The following is a 21,238-nucleotide window of genomic DNA, read 5'->3' as shown; positions in this document are numbered from 1 at the left end:
GCATAAAAATCCTAAACTCATGTCCAAAAAAAAAAAAAAAAAAAATCCTAAACTCATATATAGGAACGTTCAGAGTAGGGGCACCTGGGTGGCTCAGTGAGTTAAGCATCTGCCTTCAGTTCAGCTCATGATCCCAGGGTCCTGGGATGGAGCCCCATGCTGGTCTCCTTGCTCAGTGGGGAGCCTACTTCTCCCTCTCCCTCTGCCTACCACTTCCCCGTCTGCACTCTTTCTGTGTGTCAAATAAATAAACTTTAAAAATCTTAAAAAAAAGAATGTTCAGAACAGCTTTATTCACAGTAGTTAAAATCTGGAAACAAACCAAATGTCTATCAATAAGAGAACAGAAAAACAAACAAATTACAGTATATTCACACTAGGAAATATTAATCACTCAATACATTAAAAAATAATGAGCCAGTGTCTCAAAGGTACTTTGCAAAATCAACCAAAAAGAAAAGAGTACCTTTTGTATGATTTTAACTATATAAAGTTTAAAAAAAATACAAAACATCTATGGTGAGAAAAATCAGAGTAGCAGTTACCAGTGGAGGGTCAAGACTGGTTGGAAGGAAGCACAAAAAGAACTGGAAATGTTCTACTTCTTGACAGGTATGTGAGTTGCATGGGTATACACATTAATAAAAATGACTAAATTACTCACTGCATGCAAATTTTACCAGTTTTTTAAAAGGTCAAAAGTCTTAAATTTGCTCGCTCAGATATCACATGGGGTATAGAAACCCAAGAAATGGACCACACTACTATCCACTTTCACCAAGACCTACCTACTAATTTGTTCATTCACATGATAATTTTCTACTCCTTTCTGGAAGAAAATGAAAAGATTTAGACCAAAAAAATTTGATTAATTGTTCCTTGTAGCAACATACTGGGAAAATATATAACACTATGAAAGATAACTTATTATGCATTTATATAGAGTAAATAAAACTATGACAGAAAGCATAAACAGTATATAAGCAATATAAAAGGAATAACCAATAAAGAACATTAATGAGATATCAAAGTACATCAAAAGCCTGTAATATGAGACACCCATCATGAACTGGGTGCTAACAAACCCCAAGCCATAGGCTAAGCAAGAATGTTGTGGTTTTCAACTTCTCTCTAGCCCTCAAAACACCTAAGATACGTAACACATGGACTCATGACAGCAACAGTGATGTGCAAAATGCAAACAAAGAATATAAAAGACTAAGAAACAGAGACATGTAACTAGAATGTAAAAACAAATCTACATGAATTCAATATACACATTTCCTTATAAACACACTCTACCCTCTAAATAGCCATGTTAAGAATCACTATCCAGAGCTATAAGAACCAAAACAATAGTCATGTGCCACATGTACCTACTGAGCACTTAAAATGTGGCAAGAGCATATGAGAAACTGAATTTTTAATTTCATTAAATGTTAACTAATTTTAATTTTAAAACATATTTAATTATTAGAAAGTTTTCAGTATGTTCAGAATAAACTGTTATATAAACCTACTTTTTCAACTGTTAATTTTGTTAAATTTAAGTACAAACCAAATATTTCCAATGAAAACTTAGTGCCATAATTGAGATGTTAAATATAAAATATACACCAGTTTTTTTTATAAGTTTTTTTTTTTAAGATTTTATTTATTTATTTGACAGAGAGAGATCACAAGTAGGCAGAGAGGAAGGCAGAGAGAGAGGAGGAAGCAGGCTCCCCACTGAGCAGAGAGCCCGATGCGGAACTCGATCCCAGGACCCTGAGATCATGACCTGAGCCGAAGGCAGCGGCTTAACCCACTGAGCCACCCAGGCGCCCCAAATATACACCAGTTTTGAAGACTTAATTAAAAAATGAAAAAAAAGGGAACCCTCCTACACTGTTGGTGGGAATGCAAGCTGGTGCAACCACTCTGGAAAACAGCACGGAGGTTCCTCAAAAAGTTGAAAATAGAGCTACCTTATGACCCAGCAATTGCACTACTGGGTATTTACCCTAAAGATACAAATGTAGTGATCCAAAGGGGCACATGCACCCAAATGTTTATAGCAGCAATGTCCACAATAGCCAAACTATGGAAAGAACCTAGATATCCCATCAACAGATGAATGGATAAAGAAGATGTGGTACATATATATAATAGAATACTATGCAACCATCAAAAGAAATGAAATCTTGCCATTTTGCAACGACGTGGATGGAACTAGAGGGTATTAAGCTTAGCGAAATAAGTCAATCAGAGAAAGACAACTGTCATATGATCTCCCTGATATGATAAAGTGGAGATGCAATGGGGGTGGGGGGGTTTAAGAGGGTAGGAAAAGAATAAATGAAACAAAATGGGATCAGGAGGGAGAAACCAAAAGAGACTCTTAATGTCACAAAACAAACTGAAGGTGGCCGGGGGGGGGGGGAAGGGTGTAGGAAGAGGGTAGTGGGGTTATGGACATTGGGGAGGGTATGTGCTATGGTGAGTGCTGTGAAGTGTGTAAACCTGCCGATTCACAGACCCGTGCCCCTGGGGCTAATAATACATTATATGTTTATAAAAAAATAAATTTTTTTTTTAAAAAATGAAAAAGAAAGCTCAACAGCTCACGAATAATTTTTCCACTGGTTATATTTCTGAAGGGATATTTTGGATTCACTGGTTTAAACAAAATAATTATTAAAATTAATTTCACTTGTTTCTTCTTACTTTTTTAAATGTAACTACTAGAAAACTTAACAATACATATGTGGCATGCATTGTATTTTTACTGGAAAGTACTATTCTAAAGCTGATATGTCTAAACACAGATTATAGATATCATTATGATACATTAATGGTTAATATTTCAAACACGTCCTGACCTTTTCACTTGATTGTCTTCTTTTCTTTAGTTGAATGAAATCTGTTTCCACTCTTTCTGCCAGCTCTAGTTTCCTCTTGTTCCTTTTAAATGCAGCTAAACTGAATCCTATAAAAGAAACATTAAAAATAACATTTGAGAAATATTAGGGTAATGAAGTAATGAGATATCCTGAAGAGCCTTTCTTAAGAACGATGAAAAAAGGGTTAAAAAAAGTTTTTCCAATGTACACTGAAGTTATAGAAGAATAAGAGAAATAACCTAAGGTTAAAGAAATAAGAAAAATGTTAAATCCAGATAGGCAAATCAATTCTGAAGGTAGGTGGCACCCAGTGGTATCTGCTAATGCATGCTACTGCCAACTTTGGTTTTGAAGGTCTCTGTGCATAAAGGACAAGGAATGAAATCTTGAGGCATGAGAAAACATACTAGAGATTTTCCACAAAAAAAGTAAGGAATCTCAAGGAGTAACATGCCCAGTGAAAGGGAAAAACTGGAAAAGGCCACTGTAAGAAACAGGAAACCTGCAAGTTTCAGCTGTGGCTACAAATGTAAAGGAGGAAAAGTCTCACTAGAAAATTCATGAACAAAAAATACATTCAGACAAATTTAAAGAATTCTTATTATCTGTGTGGTCTGAGAACACACACACATACACAAACACACACACACACACAAGTGATCTTGATGTTGCAGAGCTTTAAAAAACCCATCAAAAACAAATGCAAATACTGCCTGGAAAAACACATCCTAACTTACCAGACCTCAGAGAATTCCCAAGTTCCAATTAACATGAGCCCATAGTTTAAAAAAAAAAAAAAATTACAAAATACATGAGAAATGAACTACCAAAAATAATAGACTAAAAGCCAGCCAAATATAAGAAAGGATAACATGACCTATAATGGCCTCAAATAATGAAATAATCAGATATAGAATGTAAAACATGTTTATCCTCACAGAAATTAAGAAAAAATATATTGAAAATATAATTAAGGCATAAAAAATGATAAAATGACTGGGCAGACTTAAGAAAAATGGACCTTCTAAAGATAAGAAATATAATAATTAAAAATTTTAAACTTGACATATAGATTTCAACAGCCAATTAGATTCAGCTGATAAAAGAGAAATTATAAACTAGAATACAATGCTAAAGAGATAGAGTTTTCTGATTGTGGCAGACTAAATTATTCAGAGTAATTCTCCTACTTAATTTACTAAAAATGTTGGATAAAATATTAAGAAATATCATCTTAAAAACATTAGAACCCTTATAAAAAGTACCAAGCTAAATTCTGGGGTAAACCGAGGACTAATGCTGTTATTATTGCACTACGAGCATTTGCCAACACTAGCACACATGAGTTCGGTTAAATAGCATCAAAGAGAGACATAAGCCAAGCCCAGAGCCCATCAGAGGTGGGAGTTTCATAAGACACACTTCCCACAAAATGCTGGGGACTGAAAGAGCTAATGCTCCCATAATAGAGCTGATTCAGAACTATGCAAGTCCACTTAGTCCACTCCTACCTTCTATCTCAACACCAAGTACATTGAGCAAGACTGTCTTGGATCTAGGGGGGAAAAGAATGAGGAGGAGGAAAAGGATAGGGATAAGAGGACTTAGAAAGAGAAAAAAAATACCCCTGAGAAGTCCAAAGTTGACTGGAGCACTTGCATAGAGATTTGCAAACACGTAGTCTGGGTGGGTCAGGGAATGTTAAACTTCAAATTAAGTTTAAGTAGATTCTGATTAATGGTGTGTAAAATAATGGAAAATATATATATTTGTCTCTTCCCTTAGTTCCTAGGAAAGATCTCTTAAAATCCTTGTAATTTCCTAAATTATAACAGCACCAGGACCATCTTTTGTTCTACTGTTTGGTCATTGACCCCAGTTTCTAACAGAGCTCCTAAATCCCTTGGCATTCCTTGGTTGATACGAATGTCTTTTGCTTTAATGAGGCAACTCTCTTAGTGGGCTCCCAGATAGCATCAGCAAGAAGACTAGTCACCAGAAAGACTAAACCATGATTAAAATCTTGAAATTTTCAGCCCCATCCCCATCCACTGGGAAGGATGGAAGTACTGGCAATTGAGCTAAAGAGTTATGCATGCCTACATGATGAAACCTCCGCAAAAATTCCAAAAGTACAAGGTCTGGGGAGTTCCCAGGTAGCTAAGCATACATGTCAGGAAGATGATACAAGTTAACTGAACCCAAGAATGGGGTCACGGGAACCTCTGATTTATAGCCAGTTGGTCAGAAGCATAAGTGACAACCTAGACTTTCAACCAGTATCTAAAGAGGAGGTGGCAGATTCATGAGACAAATTCTAACTCCAGCTGGAGTCAGTATTGAACTTAATTGTAGGACACCCAGATGGCATCAAAGAATTGCTTGGTGTAGAAACCCACACATCTGGTGTCAAAAGTGGTGTTAGAGAGGTGTTTTTATTGTTTGTTTGTTTGTTTGTATTTTATTTGAGAGAGAGCATGCACACAAGTGGGGGGCGGGGCAGAGGGAGAAGCAGACTTCCCAATGAGCAGGGAGCCTGACATGGGGCTCGATTCCAGGGCCCCAAGATGATGACCTGAACCAAAGGCAGATACTTAACCAACTGAGCCACTGAAGTGCCCCGATGTAGAGAGTTCTGAGTATGACAGCAGTATGAGAGTAAAGGACAGAAGAGTGTTTTTCATATAAACAGTACACATATAATTGGCAAAAATAAATGCAAAAAATAGTATCTAGACAAAAAGCCTCCATCCTAGGCCATGGTGAAACTACACAAATAATTATTCAAGGGCCATGATAAGCACACAGTCAAAGATAATCAGGCACAAAAAAAAAAAAAAAAATGGGGCACCATAAATGAGAACATGCAGGAAAAATATTCTAATTTGGATCTCAGATGCTAGAATTATCAGGCATAAATATGAAACAAGTACACTTCTAATGATTAAAAAAGATTTTAAAAACATGAAAAACATCTACAATTCATACCATAAACTAAAAGAAACCAGGCTCTTAAAAAACAAAACAAAAACAGAACTCCTAGAAATGAAAAGATAAATAACCAAAAGGAAGACCTCAGTGTACATGTTTGGTAGCTGATAGGATAGAGAAAAAAGAGCTGCTAAATTAGAAGACTAATCAGAAAAAAGTTAGCCAGAATGTAGCTAAAGGAGATTAAATGGAACTAGAGGTATTATGATAAGTGAAGTAAGACAATCAGAGAAAGAAAATTATCATATGATCTCACTATATGCAGAATTTACAAAACAAGGCAGAGGATCATAGGGGAAGAGAGGAAACAATGAAACAAAGTGAAACCAGAAAGGGACACAGCCATAAGAGACTCTTAAACTTAGGATACAAACTGAGGGTTGCTGGAGGGGAGAAGGCTGGGGGGATGAGATGGCTGGGTGATGGACACTGGGGACGGTATGTGTTGTGATGAGCACAGGGTATTGTGTAAGACTGATGAATCACAGACCTGTATCCTGAAACAAAGAATACATTATATGATAAATTTTAAAATATTCAAAAAATAAAATAAAAGAGATAAAATGATAGAAAACACAGAAGAAACATTAAGAAATAGGGTAGATAATGTGAAAAGGTCTAATATTGTGTTTAATCAGAATTTCAAAGGTGAAAGTAAAAGAATAGGATATAGGTAATGTTTTAAAAAACTGATTAAGAAAGACTCCTGTGTGGCTCAGTTGGTTAAGTGTCTGCCTGCAGCTCAGGTCATGATCCCAGGGTCCTGGGATCAAGTCCCACATCAGGCTCCCTTGCTTGGCAGGGAGCGTACTTCTCCCTCTGCCTGCCACTACCCACTGCTTCTGCTCTTTCTCTCTCTCTCTGACAAATAAATAAATAAAAATCTTCCCAAAAGATAAAAAATAAATAAAAAATGGAATAAGATTTGTCCAAAATTATAAAAGCCACTAATCTACAGATTTAATAAATTGTAAACAATATCCATAAATTAAAATCATAAAAGACCATAACAAGATACATTAAGTAAAATAGAATATGAACAATGAAATAGAAAAATCTAAAAATAGCAAAAGGGAAAACAGGTTACCTTCAAATAAGTGACAATTAAAATGACAGCCATCTTTTCAACAGCAAAAAAAGGAAGCCTGAGACAATAGACTAATTACTAACAATGTGCTGAAAAGAAATATGTCCTGATTCAGAACACTATATTCAGTGAAAATATCCTTCAAAAATGAAGGGAAAATAAGAATTGTTTTATATAAACAAGAATGAGCAAATTCATCACCAACAAGACCTGTACTAATGAAAATACTAAAGGGTGTTCTTCAGAAACAGAGAAAATAACACAAAGTGGAAGCCGAAAGAAAAAAAGAAGTGGAGGAGATTAAATGCAAAGGAAAAAGTAAATGGGCAAATCTAAATGAAAATTGACTGTTATAAAATAATAATGTTTCCCACTGTTTTAAATGCATACTGAGTTTTAAAATATAAACACAAAAGTTGGGAAGGTGTTAAATGTAGTTCATTCAAGTACTCTATAGTCCTTGAATTGTCTGAGAAGTGATTAAAAAGTACTACCTTCTAATAGACTTGCATAAGTCAATTATGTATGTTGAAATTTCGAGGTTAATTCAAAGAGAATGGTAAAAGAAGTCAATACAGGGTGCCTGGGTGGCCCAGTCAGGGAAGCGTTTGACTCTTGATTTCGACTCAGGTCATGATCCCAGGGTTGTGAGATCAAGCCCTGTGTCAAGCTCTGTGTTAGGTGTGCAACCCCCTTGAGATACTCTCTCCCTCACCCTCTGCCCCTCCCCTTGCGCTCTCTCTCTCTCTCTCTCTCTCTCTCTCTCTGGGGGAAAAAAAAAGGAAATACAAACATATTAATAAAAAAGAAAATGTAATGCTAGAAAATAATACTAAAGAAGGCAAGAAATGAGATATAGAAGGAAGCATATGGGGGACAATTTCCCACCATGTGGGACAAATAAGAAACAAAGAATAAAAGAGAAAATTCAAATCCAAATATATGAGTAACTGAATGAAACATAAATGGACTAAATGAACCAATTAAAATACAAAGATCACCCAAAAGATGTTTAAATGTATGTGCTGCTTCTAAGAGAAACATCTTAAATATAAGAATACACAGAAAGACTGAAAACAAAAAGAAAGATATACATGCAAACACTAACCAAAGGAAGCTATTACGGTTATTCTTTTTATTTCTTTTTTTGTTTGTTTGTTTGTTTGTTTGTTTGTTTTGAGAGAAAGAGAGTGTAAGTGGAGGGGGGAGAGGCAAATGGAAAGAGAAAGAGAGAATCTTAAGCAGTCCCTACATTCAGTATGGAGCCAATGAGGGGCTCAATCTCATGACCCTAAGATCATGACTTGAGCCAAAATCAAGAGTCAGATGCTTAATTGACTGAGCCACCCAGGCACCCCTACAGTTATTTTAGTATCAAACAAGTAGACTTCAAGGCAGCAAGCATTACTAGATTTGGAATGCTATTTCTTTAAAATAAAAAGGTCAATGAACCAGATTTTTGTGGGGCTGTTAACACATCCAAGTAAATATATGGCAACTAAAGCAAAAGAAAACAAAAATTAAGTTCTTTCATAACTATCATTATTCACAAGTAAGATGCTTATGAATTTAGAAATCAATGAGAATCTACATATAGATTATTAGGATTAATAAAAGGGTTTAGTAATAAAGCTACACAAATATATGTGTATATGTATATATACACATATGCACATATAAACAAACATACATATATGAAATACAATTATATTTATTGGCAAAAAACATTTTGAAAAATACTTTGGCATCATCTGGTAAAGATGAAGATAGGCAGACACTGATTCAGAAATTCTACCACAGTGCATTTATTTAGAGAAAGCCAACTGATACAGAATATAAGTACTAGAAAACTTGTAAGTGTATTAGAATGCCAACATAATTGTCTACCTACAGGAGGTATGTCTACAAGAGTTCACAATAAATGGGTTAAAGAAGCAAAATGGAGAGATTATTTCTAATACCAGCCAAAACTGTAAAATACCCAATAATAAACTAATCACAAAGTCTCAAAACAATACTGTAGTAATGACATAGAAATGAACCAAAAAAAAAAAAAAAAAAAGGCTAATGGAATTAAACATCAAGTTCAGAAACAAATTCATGTATATTCTAATGGAATTTGAGAAAAACAGTCATATTTAATACCAGTAGTAAATAAATATGTTATTCAATAAGCTGTCTTGACATAATGTTATCTATTTGGAAAAATAAATTGGATTCCTACCTCATGCTATACATAAAAATGAAATCTTGAAGTATTAATGATTTAATATATAAAATCTAAAAGAAGGGGGGGCCAAAAAAAAAAACCATCACACAACAATATAGGCATATATATCGGGTTTTTTTGAAAGAGATTTTATTTTTTAGTTTAACTGGTTTTAATTTGAAAATAGTAGATTTTCCATAAAATGTTATCAAAGCCAGAATCTGTTAAAATCTTTTTAAAATGTTAAAATAATCTGTTGGCTGATACAATTATATAAGATTCAAAATGCCCATAAGGCAAAAGACATATACAAAGGTAATGATAACTTAAATTTTTTAAGTATAAGCAGACAGCTATGAGAAAGGATTAATATCTTTAAATCAGAATGATATAATACAAAACTAATAAGATGGAGTTAGAGAGAAGATGGCCAAGTAGGAAATGCCAGGAATCCATCTCTCCATCTAAAGAATAATTGCTCTGCCAGAATTTAATGCAAATGTTATGGAACTCTGGAGTTTATTTAAGGCTGTAACTCTCAAATGAAGGCTTGAAGTAAACTGTCACTAGTCAGGGTAAATTTTAGCTCTTACTGCAGTAGCATCTACCCATTCCCCATCCCCATCCTTCTGGCAGACAGCCATGCATGTATTCCTAGAGTAGACCGCACACAGCCTGTGAGTGCCAGCTTGGGCAATAAAGACCCTGTCCTCCAAATACAAGATATGTACTCTAATTGCTTCTTGCTGGTATTGGTCACAGGTGCAGATACAGAGGCGGGCAGCCATTGCTGCAATGCCCTCCCTCTCCAGATGAATTGACTTCCAGGGAATTTAAAAGGTTGGAGTTTTTTCCCCACCTTCAACTTTTCTCTTTTTCCCTTTGGGAAAATTTTAAGGAGATATACAAATGGCCGATAAGCACATGAGAAATGTTTAACATCATAATCATTAGGGAATACAAACCAAAACCACAATTAAATGCTACTTCACACCCATTAGAATGATTGTTATTTACAGAAAATAAATAGGTTGCAAGTGTTGGTAGGGATACGGAGAAAGTGGAACCCTTGTACACTATTATTGGGAATTTAAAATGGTGTTGCCAATGGTAGTCCTTGTGCAAACTGAAAACAGAATTACCAGAAAATCCAGTAATTTTATTTCACAGTTCTCAAAAGGATTGAAAGTAGGGATTCTAACAGATATTTGTACATCCATGTTCACAGCAGCATTATACAGTGGCCAAAGGTTGGCAGCAACCTAAGTATCCATCAAGAGGTAAATGGATAAACAAAATGTGGGATATATATTGTGGAATATTTTTCAGCCTTAAAAAGAATTTTTTTTTTTAAACTAGGCTCCACACCCACCCAATGTAGGGCTTGAACTCACGACCCTGAGATCAAAACCTGAGCTAAGATTAAGAGTTGAATGCTTAACTGACTGAGCCACCCATGTGCCCCACAGCCTTAAAAAGAAATTCTGACAGATGCTACAACATGCGTGAACCTTGAGGATATCATGCTAAATGAAAAAAGCCAGTCATAAAGGGACAGATAATGCATGGTTCCACTTACATGAGGTAACTACAGCAGTAGTTTTATTTCAATTTTTTATTTTTTATTTTAATGATGGAGAACAGAATTGTGGTTGCCAGGAGCTAAATTGCCAGGGGCTAAGTGGAGGGAATTACTGTTTAATAAGTATAGAGTTTTACTTTTGCAAGATATAAAGGGCTCTATAGAAGGATGGTAGTGATGGTTGCACAGAAATATGAGTATAATTAAGGCCACTGAACTGTACCATTAAAAAATGTTTAGGAGCACCTCAGTGGGTTAAGTCTCTGCCTTCAGCTCAGGTCATGGTCTCAGGGTCCTGGGATCAAGCCCCACATCTCTCTCTCTGCCTGCCTCTCTGCCTCCTTGTGATCTCTCTCTCTCTCTGTGTCAAATAAATAAATAAAATCTTTTTAACAAAATGTTTAAGATGATACATTTTATGTTATGTGTATTTGGTCAAAACATTCAAAAAGAATTACAGAAAAAAATGTACACAAATGTTTATAGCAGAATTATTTATAACGACCCAAAACTGGAAACAATCCAGATATCTTTCAATGGGCAAATGGTTAAACAGTGACAGACCCATAGCATGGGTTACTTAGCAATAAAATGCAACAAGCTATTAATAAATACAACCACCTGGATGACTCTCCAGAGAACTACACTGAATTACTAAAAAGCTTGTTCCGAAAAGGTTATATACTGTATGATGCCATTCATATAGCATTCTTGAAAAAGCGAAATTATACTAATGGAGAATAGATCAGTGCTGCCAGTGGTTAAGGAAGGCATGGAGATGAGTAGGTATGACTATAAAAAGGCAAACTGGGTTATTCTTGTGAAGATACAAGTGTTCTGTATCTTGACTAAATCAATGTCAATATCCCAAACATAATATTACACTATAGTTCTACAAGATTATTACCATTGGAGAAAACTGAGCAAAGGATCCACAGGGATCTCTCAGCATTACTTCTTTTAACTGCATGTGAATTTATAACTATCTAAAAATAAAAAACTTACAACAGACCACTGGGTGTTATGCGCAACTAATGAATCACTGAACACTACATCAAAAGCTAATGATGTACCACAGTGGCTAATAAAAAAATAAATAAAAATAAAATACTTGAAATAATAAATAAATAAGTATAAGGAAGGAAAAAAACCTTAAAACAGCATTAACTAGCCATACTAAAGAGTGAAGTATTGATATATCACATACCAGTTATCACAAAAATCTAAAATTAGTATACAAAATGTTTTATCAATCATGCTGTCTTTTAAAGTATCCTACTCAAAGGCAGAAAAACTGTAAGACCAGAATCCAGCCAACAGAAAAGAAAATAGGATTCTTTGTAGCAGAATCACACCCATAAACTGAAAGGATAGAACAAAGTCTGCCATCTACTCTTTACTTATATTTAAACATATACATACCATTTAGTTGACGCAGATTTTGAGAAATACTTTGTGTAGAAAAGACAAAGTTTCAAGGTTGAGACTTTTGAATAAAATCCTAGAAAGGACTTATCTTAGGAAGAAAGACCACAGGCTAGTACTAAGGTTTAACTCTAAGTTTAATAACAAAACTGAAATAGACTTACTCTCACAAAGCCTAAAAACCAGGCTATGACAAACACTCTATGATTCCACTTCAAGGAGCTACATAGAATAGGCAAAGTCATAAGAAAGAAAGTAGAATAGAGGCTACCAAGGGTCTAGAGAGAAGGGGGAATGGGTAGTTACTGTTTAACAGGTACAGAGCTTTCTGCTTGGGATGATTAAAAAAAAGTTACAGAAATGCACAATGATGACAGTTATACAGCACTGAATATACTTAGAACCACTGAACTATATACATAATACTGTTAAAATAGTAAATTTTATGTTATATATATATATATATATTTTTTTTTCTTTACCACAATAAAAGAAAGGAAAAAAAAGGTGCTAAAAGAAAAAAATCTGACCATGTGGAAGTCTGTATTCGACAAGAAATTATACTTTAAAAGTAAAGGCAAAAATAAAGGGTTTTTTTCAGATAACAAGCTGATTTTTCACCACTACACTTACCACATTACCAGAAATGTTTGCTCTAAGCTGAAAGGAATAATGCCAGGCAGAAATTCACATCTACATGCGGGAATGAAATATTAAGTATGTGAGAAACTATGTCAAAGACTATTTTAGAATAAACCTGGGAAAGACATTCTAAAAACTTCTGGAACAATGAAAAGGGATAAAAACCTACCAATGACACCTGCCCAAACCACAAAGGTAATCAAGTTTAAAAAATCGCACTGGCCAGCTGCACAAGCCACACCGTCTTTGGGGTGACCCGTGGTGGCCGTTTTGAGGACAGCTAACCTGCAGTCTGCACATCCCAGACCGCCTCCCACGGAAGCCTGAGCCAGCCGCCTTTCTCCCTTCGTCTCATAACCATGCCCACCAATGAGAATGCTAATTCACCAGTTGCCCGCCTTAACAGATTCAAGAACAAGGGGAAAGACAGTACAGAAATGAGGCGGTGTTGAATAGAAGTTAATGTGGAGCTGAGGAAAGCTAAGAAGGACGACCCAATGCTGAAAAGGGGAAACGTAAGCTCGTTTCCTGATGATGCTACCTCTCCACTGCAGGAAAACCGCAACAACCAGGCACTGTAAATTGGTCTGTTGACGACTTTGTCAAAGGCATAAACAGCAACAGTTTGGAAAGCCAGCTCCAGGCTACTCAAGCTGCTAGGAAACTGCTTTCTAGGGAAAAGCAGCCCCCCAGAGACAACATAATCTGGGCTGGATTGGTTCCAAAATTTGTGTCCTTCTTGGGCAGAACTGATTGTAGTCCCGTTCAGTTTGAATCTGCTTGGGCTTTCACTAACACTGTTTTGGGGACATTAGAACAGACCAAGGTTGTGGTAGATGGAGGTGCTAGGCCAGCATTCATTTCTCTGTTGGCATCTTCCCATGCCCACATCAACAAACAAGCTGTATGGGCTCTAGGAAACATTGAAAGTGACGATTCAGTTTTTCGAGACTTGGTTATCAAGTATGGTGCAGTTGATCCGCTTTTGGCTCTCCTGTGGTTCCTGATATGTCATCATTAACATGTGGCTACTTATGAAACCTTACGTGGACACTTTCAAACCTTTGTCGCAACAAGAATCCTGCACCCCTGTTAGATGCTGTCGAGCAGATTCTTCCTACTTTAGTTTCTCTGCTGCATCACAATGATCCAAAAGTCTTGGCAGATACCTGCTGGGCCATCTCCTACCTTACTGATCATCCAAATGAATAGATTGAAATGGCTGTGGAAACAGGAGTTGTGCCCCAGCTTGTGAAGCTTCCAAGAGCTACTGAATTGCCCATTGTGACTCCTGCACTAAGAGCCATAGTTAATATTGTCACTGGAACAGATGAACAGACTCAGGTTATGATAGATGCAGGAGCACTTGCTGTCTTTCCCAGCCTGCTAACGAACCCCAAAACTAATATTCAGAAGGAAGCCACATGGACAATGTCAAACATCACAGCTGGCTGCCAGAACCAGATACAGTAAGTTGTGAATCATGGATTAGTACCATTCTTCATTGATGTTCTCTCTAAGGCAGACTTTAAGACACAAAGGGAAGCTGTCTGGGCTGTGACCAACTATACAAGTGGTGGGACAGTTGAACAGATTGTATACCTCATTCATTGTGGCAAAATAGAACCACTGATGAACCTCTTAACTGCAAAGGATACGAAAATTATTATGGTTATTCTGGATGCCATTTCAAACATCTTTCATATTGCTGAGAAACTAGGTGAAACTGAGAAACTTAGTATAATGATTGAAGAATGTGGAGGTTTGGACAAAATCGAGGCTCTACAAAACCATGAAAATGAGTCTGTATACAAAGCTTCATTAAACTTGATTGAGGGGACGCCTGGGTGGCTCAGTGGGTTAAGCCGCTGCCTTCGGCTCAGGTCATGATCTCAGGGTCCTGGGATCGAGTCCCGCATCGGGCTCTCTGCTCAGCAGGGAGCCTGCTTCCTCCTCTCTCTCTGCCTGCCTCTCTGCCTACTTGTGATCTCTCTCTGTCAAATAAATAAATAAAATCTTTAAAAAAAAAAAAAAAAAAACTTGATTGAGAAGTATTTCTCTGTAGAGGAAAAGAAGATCAGAATGTCAGAATGTTGTGCCAGAAATTACTTCTGAAGGATATACATTCCAGGTTCAGGATGGCATTTCAGGGACCTGTAACTTTTAGCTTATACAGCTGAGGCAGAAAGTTGTTTGTGGTGTGCTCTGTTTGGTAGAAGTTTGTCTTACTGTTTCTCTACTAAAATCTCTTTTTAAATGGGTTTTGTTATTATAGCACTTTTTACAATAAAACTCTACTTGACCTGTTCCAAACTGTACAAACTTTATGAAGCTCCTCCTCTCAGTGGGTTTCTTATTTCTAAGTGGAATCTCCTCTCTTGCAGTGTCCTGCAAATAAAGATTAAATTCCACCCTTTTCTTTACTTTAAAAAAAAAAAAAAAGGTAATCAAGCTTAAAGAACACCATTAAGTACCAGTATACAAGCTAAACTTGACTGAGGATTAGACAAGTGCCCAAATAGGATAGCATTTAAATTTTTTTTAATTAAATAATATTTACAATTTCTCCTCAAATTCACCTAGGTCAATAGTTTTCTTTTTTGTAAAGTAAATAAATGTATTAGTCATAGATGAATCCCTAGAAATTAAAACAAATAAAAGCCAAAATTACAAATTCATCAGAAATAGAAGATGAAGGGATGCCTGGATGGCTCAGTCAGTTAAGCATCTGCCTTGGGCTCAGGTCATGATCCCAATCCTGGGACCAAGTCCCACATCAGGCTCCTTGCTCAGCAGGAAGCCTGCTTCTCCCTCTAGCCAGCCACTCCCCTGTTCATATACACTGCTCTCTCTTTCTCTGACAAATAAATAAATAAATCTTTTTTTTTTTTTTTTTTTAAAGAAGTAGTAGAAGGTTTAGGAGATAAAACTGAAGACATTTCTGAGACAGTAGGACAAGAGAGATTTCAAAAAGGAGAAAAAATAATTTTTGAAAAATATACAAGGGATTGGAGCATAAGATCCAACATCCAATTCACAAAAATTATAAAAATAAAATAAAGATAAGGAAGAGATTAATATACAAAATTTTTTTAAGTTCCTCAAAATTAAACTACATGAATTTCCAGATTAAAAGTACTCAGTACTCTGTACTCAGTAAGTACCAGGCATGCTGAATAAAAAAAGACCCATTCTAAGATGCTTCATTGTAATATTAAAAACACAGGGATTAAAGCTTCCTTCCAAAGATGAAAATACACCATAAAGAACTAGGAATCAAAATGCATAAGAGCAAGACTGAAAACTAGAACGTAAGAACAATTTCTTCAAAACCTAGGAAAAATAATTTCTAGTCTTGTATATACCAAATAAGGGAATAAAACAAGAGAAAAAAAAACATGAGATTCAGGAAACAGAGAACTTGGTATTGGAGAGATGAAAAGGAAATCCAATATGATGGTGAGATAAAGACCAGGGATGGGAGTCATGTACCAGGCTTACTGAATACCCAATCTAGACTTGAAGGTGCCAAGTGGCATATCTCCAAGGAAAAACAAAATGGAACTATCAAATGACCAGATTTGACTGTGTGACATAAGAACACTACCTAAATTCCACTGGGAGATTTTAAGGCAAAATCAGTGGGAGGGACTATGAGAATTAGAACTCATACTCCCAGTTTGCCTACCATGAACGTATTTCCCTTCCCTCCAGCCTCTTTTATATTACAATGTTCAGCTACATGAGTCCTCATTTTGAATATAATGTTATTAAAAACTGATCCTTAAGGGCATCTGGGTGGCTCAGTTGGTTAAGCATCTGCCTTTGGCTCAGGTCATGATCCCAGAATCCTGTGATCGAGCCCCCCATCTAGCACTCTGCTCAGTGGGGAGCTTGCTTCTCCCTTTCCCTCTGCCTGCCATTCCCCCTGCTTGTGCTTGCACTCTCATGCTCGCTCTTTCTCTCTCTCTCTTTCTGTCAAATAAATAAAATCTTAAAAAAAAAAAGATCCTTATTACATACCTGCTATGATATATAATCATTTCTTTTGAATACAACTTGGTTTCCTTGGATTGAATGATTCCCCGTATTTTCATGATTATTTATAGTCATAGGTAACTATGACAGAAAATTAAAATTTAACTTAAAAAACAAGTAGTATATGTTTTCAATATTTGTCTTTTAGGCATAAATATTAGTAGCTATGATTTCATTTTTCAAATAGACATATAAAACACATTCACATTTATATATTTATAACTCATTTTTCATTTTTTAAAGTCATTAGAGTTAATCATGATCAGACAGTAGTTCTTGATAACAATTTCTAGTTACTACATAACATTTCATCATATGACAATTTACTTACATTCCTCCCTGTTGGATATAAGATTTTTCCAAAATTTTTGACATTCTTAATAATGCTTACTGAGAACTATATAAATTTTTGTCTATATTTCTAATGTCAAGTTCTTACAAGCAGAATAAGTTTAAGGCTTTGCTCTATATTACTTAGCTGTCCTCCAAAATTTCTGCTAACTTATATTTGTACCTACAATGTATTGTATTCGTTTCATCACACACCTATGAGCAGTGATACAGTATTTTTAACTCTCACAAATTAGGAGGGAACAAATTTAACATGTACTCATTTGCATTTCCCAATTAGTTATGTTCTATTATCTACTTACGACTTTTGATCATTTTTCATTTGGGGTATTATTTGTGTGGTTTTTAATTTAATATACTTTTCATAGATTAAGGATATGTATACTTTGTCATATTTATGGTAAGTGGGGTTTTTTTCAGTCTTAACTCTTACATAGTAACACTTTTGTTCTTTATTCTCTTGCACTTGTCCCTAGAAAGGCCTTCCTCAGGTCAAAGATGGATAAATGTTGACCTGTGCTTTCTTCTCTCTCTCTGAAGGGGTAGTATTAAGGTTTTACTGTTAGTAATTATTTTAAGTAACCTAAAAGGGATCCTTTAGCAATACTTCTATAAAACCATAAGAATGGGGGGATCCTCAGGAATATAAAAGTACCTTAAAATCAAATAACTTTAACTCTAAATAGTTCAACATATAAGCTTCCTTTTTTATATATCAGAGTACTATGTGGATTAAAGCAATGTAACACTTCCAGGTACATATGCTAATACAGCTTAATTTTGAAAAATTTTTACTCACTTGTGGTCATGATGTTAGGAGGGCAAGAGGGTATTCCGTGATCTACTGCCCATCTGTAGGCTCCTTCTCCAACTAAAAAGCTAATAACAGAAAATTATTCTTTTAAAAATTCAGTATCATCTTCTCCTACAAATTCAATAAATATAAATCATGTAAGGCAACTGAAAAAATGTCTGGCACAGAGATATAATTGTAGGTTTACCTCAAAATAATAATATGGCCATATGTCCCAAATTTTAAAATTTTCTCCAAGTTAGAAATTTTACAATTGAAAGTGGTACAATTTCATTTGCAATAACCAACAACTAAAAGTTGGCAAAATTCAACACAAGAAGTAAATGGTTGATTTCCCAGTGGAAAATATTAAGATTTATCTTGGATCACTATGGCCACAAGATCTATTTAATAAGGTTAAGAATTAAAGTTTCAGTAAACGTTTTCAGATTTGGTGATCTTGCCTACTATAACAACTGGGCCTACTCAAAATGAGTGGGTACATCTAGAGATGCCCCAAAACAATGAGATGTACTTACATTTGCAAGACGTGATACCCCAAAAATATACAAATGACCTATATATATGACCCTTAAATCATTTCTACTATGGTAAGTACTATGGTGTGTACCAAAAGTAATTTTTTAAGCCCTAAACTTCAAGTTTTAACATAAAGAAGTAAATAAAAGGATACTGTTCACTAACTGTAAAAAACTTATTTTCAAAGATTTCAAATAGCATTCAGGATAATTAACCACTCCATTCCCTAACACAGTAACAGCAAGCAGTTACCATAATAATCAATCACTTCATCTCCTTCCATAGCCAACTTCTTAAAGATCTGAACCAGCTAGTAATAGATTTCCTTGAACTTGTTTATGCCTGCTCATTAGTTTTCTGATCTCTATTTTTCGTTTCTGTTCTTCTAATCATCCCAACACTAAAACACAAAGTAATACACATTGAAGTCTTTAGATTCATTTGTTAATAAGACCAGTGACAGACTGGAAAACAAAATCTAAGGAGCCACTCAAACACATCCAATAGTTCTAGTGAGAAACTAAATAGTTAAGTCCAATAACTATTTTTCCAATTTACATAAAGGTAGGAGGCACTGAAAAAAGAGAGGGCCAAAAAGAATAAACAACTTTACCCCTTCAAATTTCTATTTTTGTTTAATTCTAAAGGATTCTGAAAGTAGAAAATAGTTTGTCCTATCCTCCATCAAATGAAACCACATAGAAAATGAAAAGAAAAGCCATCATATAAAGTTCAAATGGAAGAAAAACTGAAATAGAAACTTGAATACAAGTTGAGCCATCCTGATGGCATTTTTAGCACTTCCTTCTTCTAGAAAAGGAATGTAATATAAGAAATAACTTCTCTTCATGTGAAGATGTAAAAGATATGCTGAAGTAGTATATTAAATGATCAGAACAGAATTTTGAAGCTAAATCTTAGCATGCCCATTGGTCATCTTGGGTCCAATCCCAGTATCAGGAATTAATGGCATTTTACAAAATATTTTTAGTTTTGGGGGTCTGGGGGGCTCATTCATTAAGCATCTGCCTTCGGTTCAGGTCATGATCACAGGGTCCTTGGATCCAACCCCTCATCAGGCTCCCTGCTCAGAGGGAAGTCTGCTTCTCCCATTCCCCCTGCTTGTGTTCCCTCTCTTGCTATGTTTCTCTCTGTCAACTAAATAAATAAAATCTTTGTTAAAATAAAATATTTTTAGTTTTAGTTTTCATTTCTTAAAGACACTGCTTTTAAATTAAATTAATTTGCCATTGGCTGCTATGCAAGTTTTTAAAATAGTTGAGGCATTTTACAATATTCATGGGAATTTGACTATATGGTTCCCATCTTATGGATAAGAATATTGAATATCTGACCTTTTCTTCCTATCAAAAACTACCTCTCTAGTAGTTAATAATCACACAAAATGGCATATAAGTGCTTTTGAAATCATTTTTTAAATTCTGAAAAGCTACATACTAACATGCCCAAAAAATCACTTTCTAGAACATTAAATGCAGTATCATTCACATTTGTCACAGTCTTAATGACTCTCCAAGGAGAAATCTTGGAAATTTTGTCTCATTCAAGTTAGGAAATCCCATCGACTCTACCTTTGTAATATATCCAGAATGTGACCACTTCTCACCTCCTCTCCTGCTACCACCTTTGTCTAAACCGCCATCATCTGTTACCTGAACTGTTGCAATGAACTCATTACTTTCATGTACGCCTTGCTTTTTGCTCCCTGCCCCAGTCTATGCTCACTAGCCACCGACTTCCTTGTAAAACATAAGTCAGACAATGACATTCCTCTTTTCAAAATCTGCACAATCCTGGAGTTTGAATGAGAATCCTAAGTGATGTGATCCTTCCAGCTCCCTCCTTACTTCATCTCTTAGCCTTTTTGCTCCCTGGCTTACTTTACTCCAGCCTCCCCAAAACACAAATATGCCAAGGGGACTACTAGTCTCAAGGCCTTCACCCTGAATGTTCCCTCTATCAGTCTCATCCTTTTTTCCCAAGCGGCAAGTTTCCTCAACTGCTCAAAAGTGTCCCCTTAATGAGACCTATGTAAAAATATACCCAACTACCTACTCAGGACTCTCAATCCCTGCCATTTTGCTCTTTCCACGTTTTTCTTTTTTCTATCTTCTAACATACTAGACACTTTATAATTTACATATTATGCCTCTTGTTTACTTCTACCTTCCCCAAAGAAACTGTAAGTGTCATAAGAATGGGAATCTTTTGTTTTTTCACTGACATATCCAAGCATATGTGACAGTGCCTAAAGCATACTAAGCATCAAATAAACATAGGCAAGATATTAAACAAATAATAATAAACTAGGGTGTCCCTGTCAATATTCCTTAAGGGACAACATTTTCCTTGTGTTATACCCAATTTAATTTATATTAAAACAAGTCCAACATGATGTAAAACAAAAAGCAATGACACTCTACTGAGGGCAGCCCTGAGATGGGGTTATTGAAACCTTCAACAGGCCATTGCTTCTTGTTTGCTGCAGCAAACGCTAGCACAGCCAAGCTTCCCAGAAAGAGTTATTTGGCCAAATATGAGATGTGAACTACAACCTCATGGATGGCAATCACCCATTTTCAAGGAATCATGACTCCATAATTAGTCTAAAAATGTCTCATTCTGTGATTTAGAAAGCTCTCAAGAAAGCTCAGGGATCCCAATAATCAAAATACAT

The 21,238-nt window shown here is 35.6% G+C and overlaps 1 protein-coding gene and 1 pseudogene across 6 annotated transcripts in view; one reads left to right on the top strand and one right to left on the bottom strand.

The window, feature by feature from the left end:
• Positions 1–21,238, bottom strand: part of TASP1 (taspase 1) — a 275,223-nt gene that overhangs the window by 185,100 nt on the left and 68,885 nt on the right. For all 5 annotated transcript variants that reach the window (XR_014314979.1, XR_014314980.1, XR_014314981.1 and 2 more), the window contains 2 exons: positions 18,007–18,086; positions 2,862–2,968 (listed from right to left, as the gene is read on the bottom strand). Coding sequence is in view for 2 of the 5 variants with exons in the window: in XM_082743712.1 (XP_082599838.1) it covers positions 2,862–2,968; positions 18,007–18,086 (187 nt within the window). In the remaining 3 variants the exon portion in view is untranslated. The remainder of the gene's footprint in view (positions 1–2,861; positions 2,969–18,006; positions 18,087–21,238) is intronic.
• On the top strand, positions 13,163–14,985 carry LOC309871001 (importin subunit alpha-1-like; annotated as a pseudogene). The gene is made up of 2 exons: positions 13,163–14,665; positions 14,886–14,985. The product of its transcript is annotated as an importin subunit alpha-1-like (transcript).

The sequence above is a fragment of the Mustela nivalis genome, assembly GCF_964662115.1.
Source record: "Mustela nivalis genome assembly, chromosome: 8".
Lineage (NCBI taxonomy): Eukaryota > Metazoa > Chordata > Mammalia > Carnivora > Mustelidae > Mustela > Mustela nivalis.
Note: the sequence above shows the minus strand (reverse complement) of the source record. Positions and strands in the feature narration are given on the sequence as shown.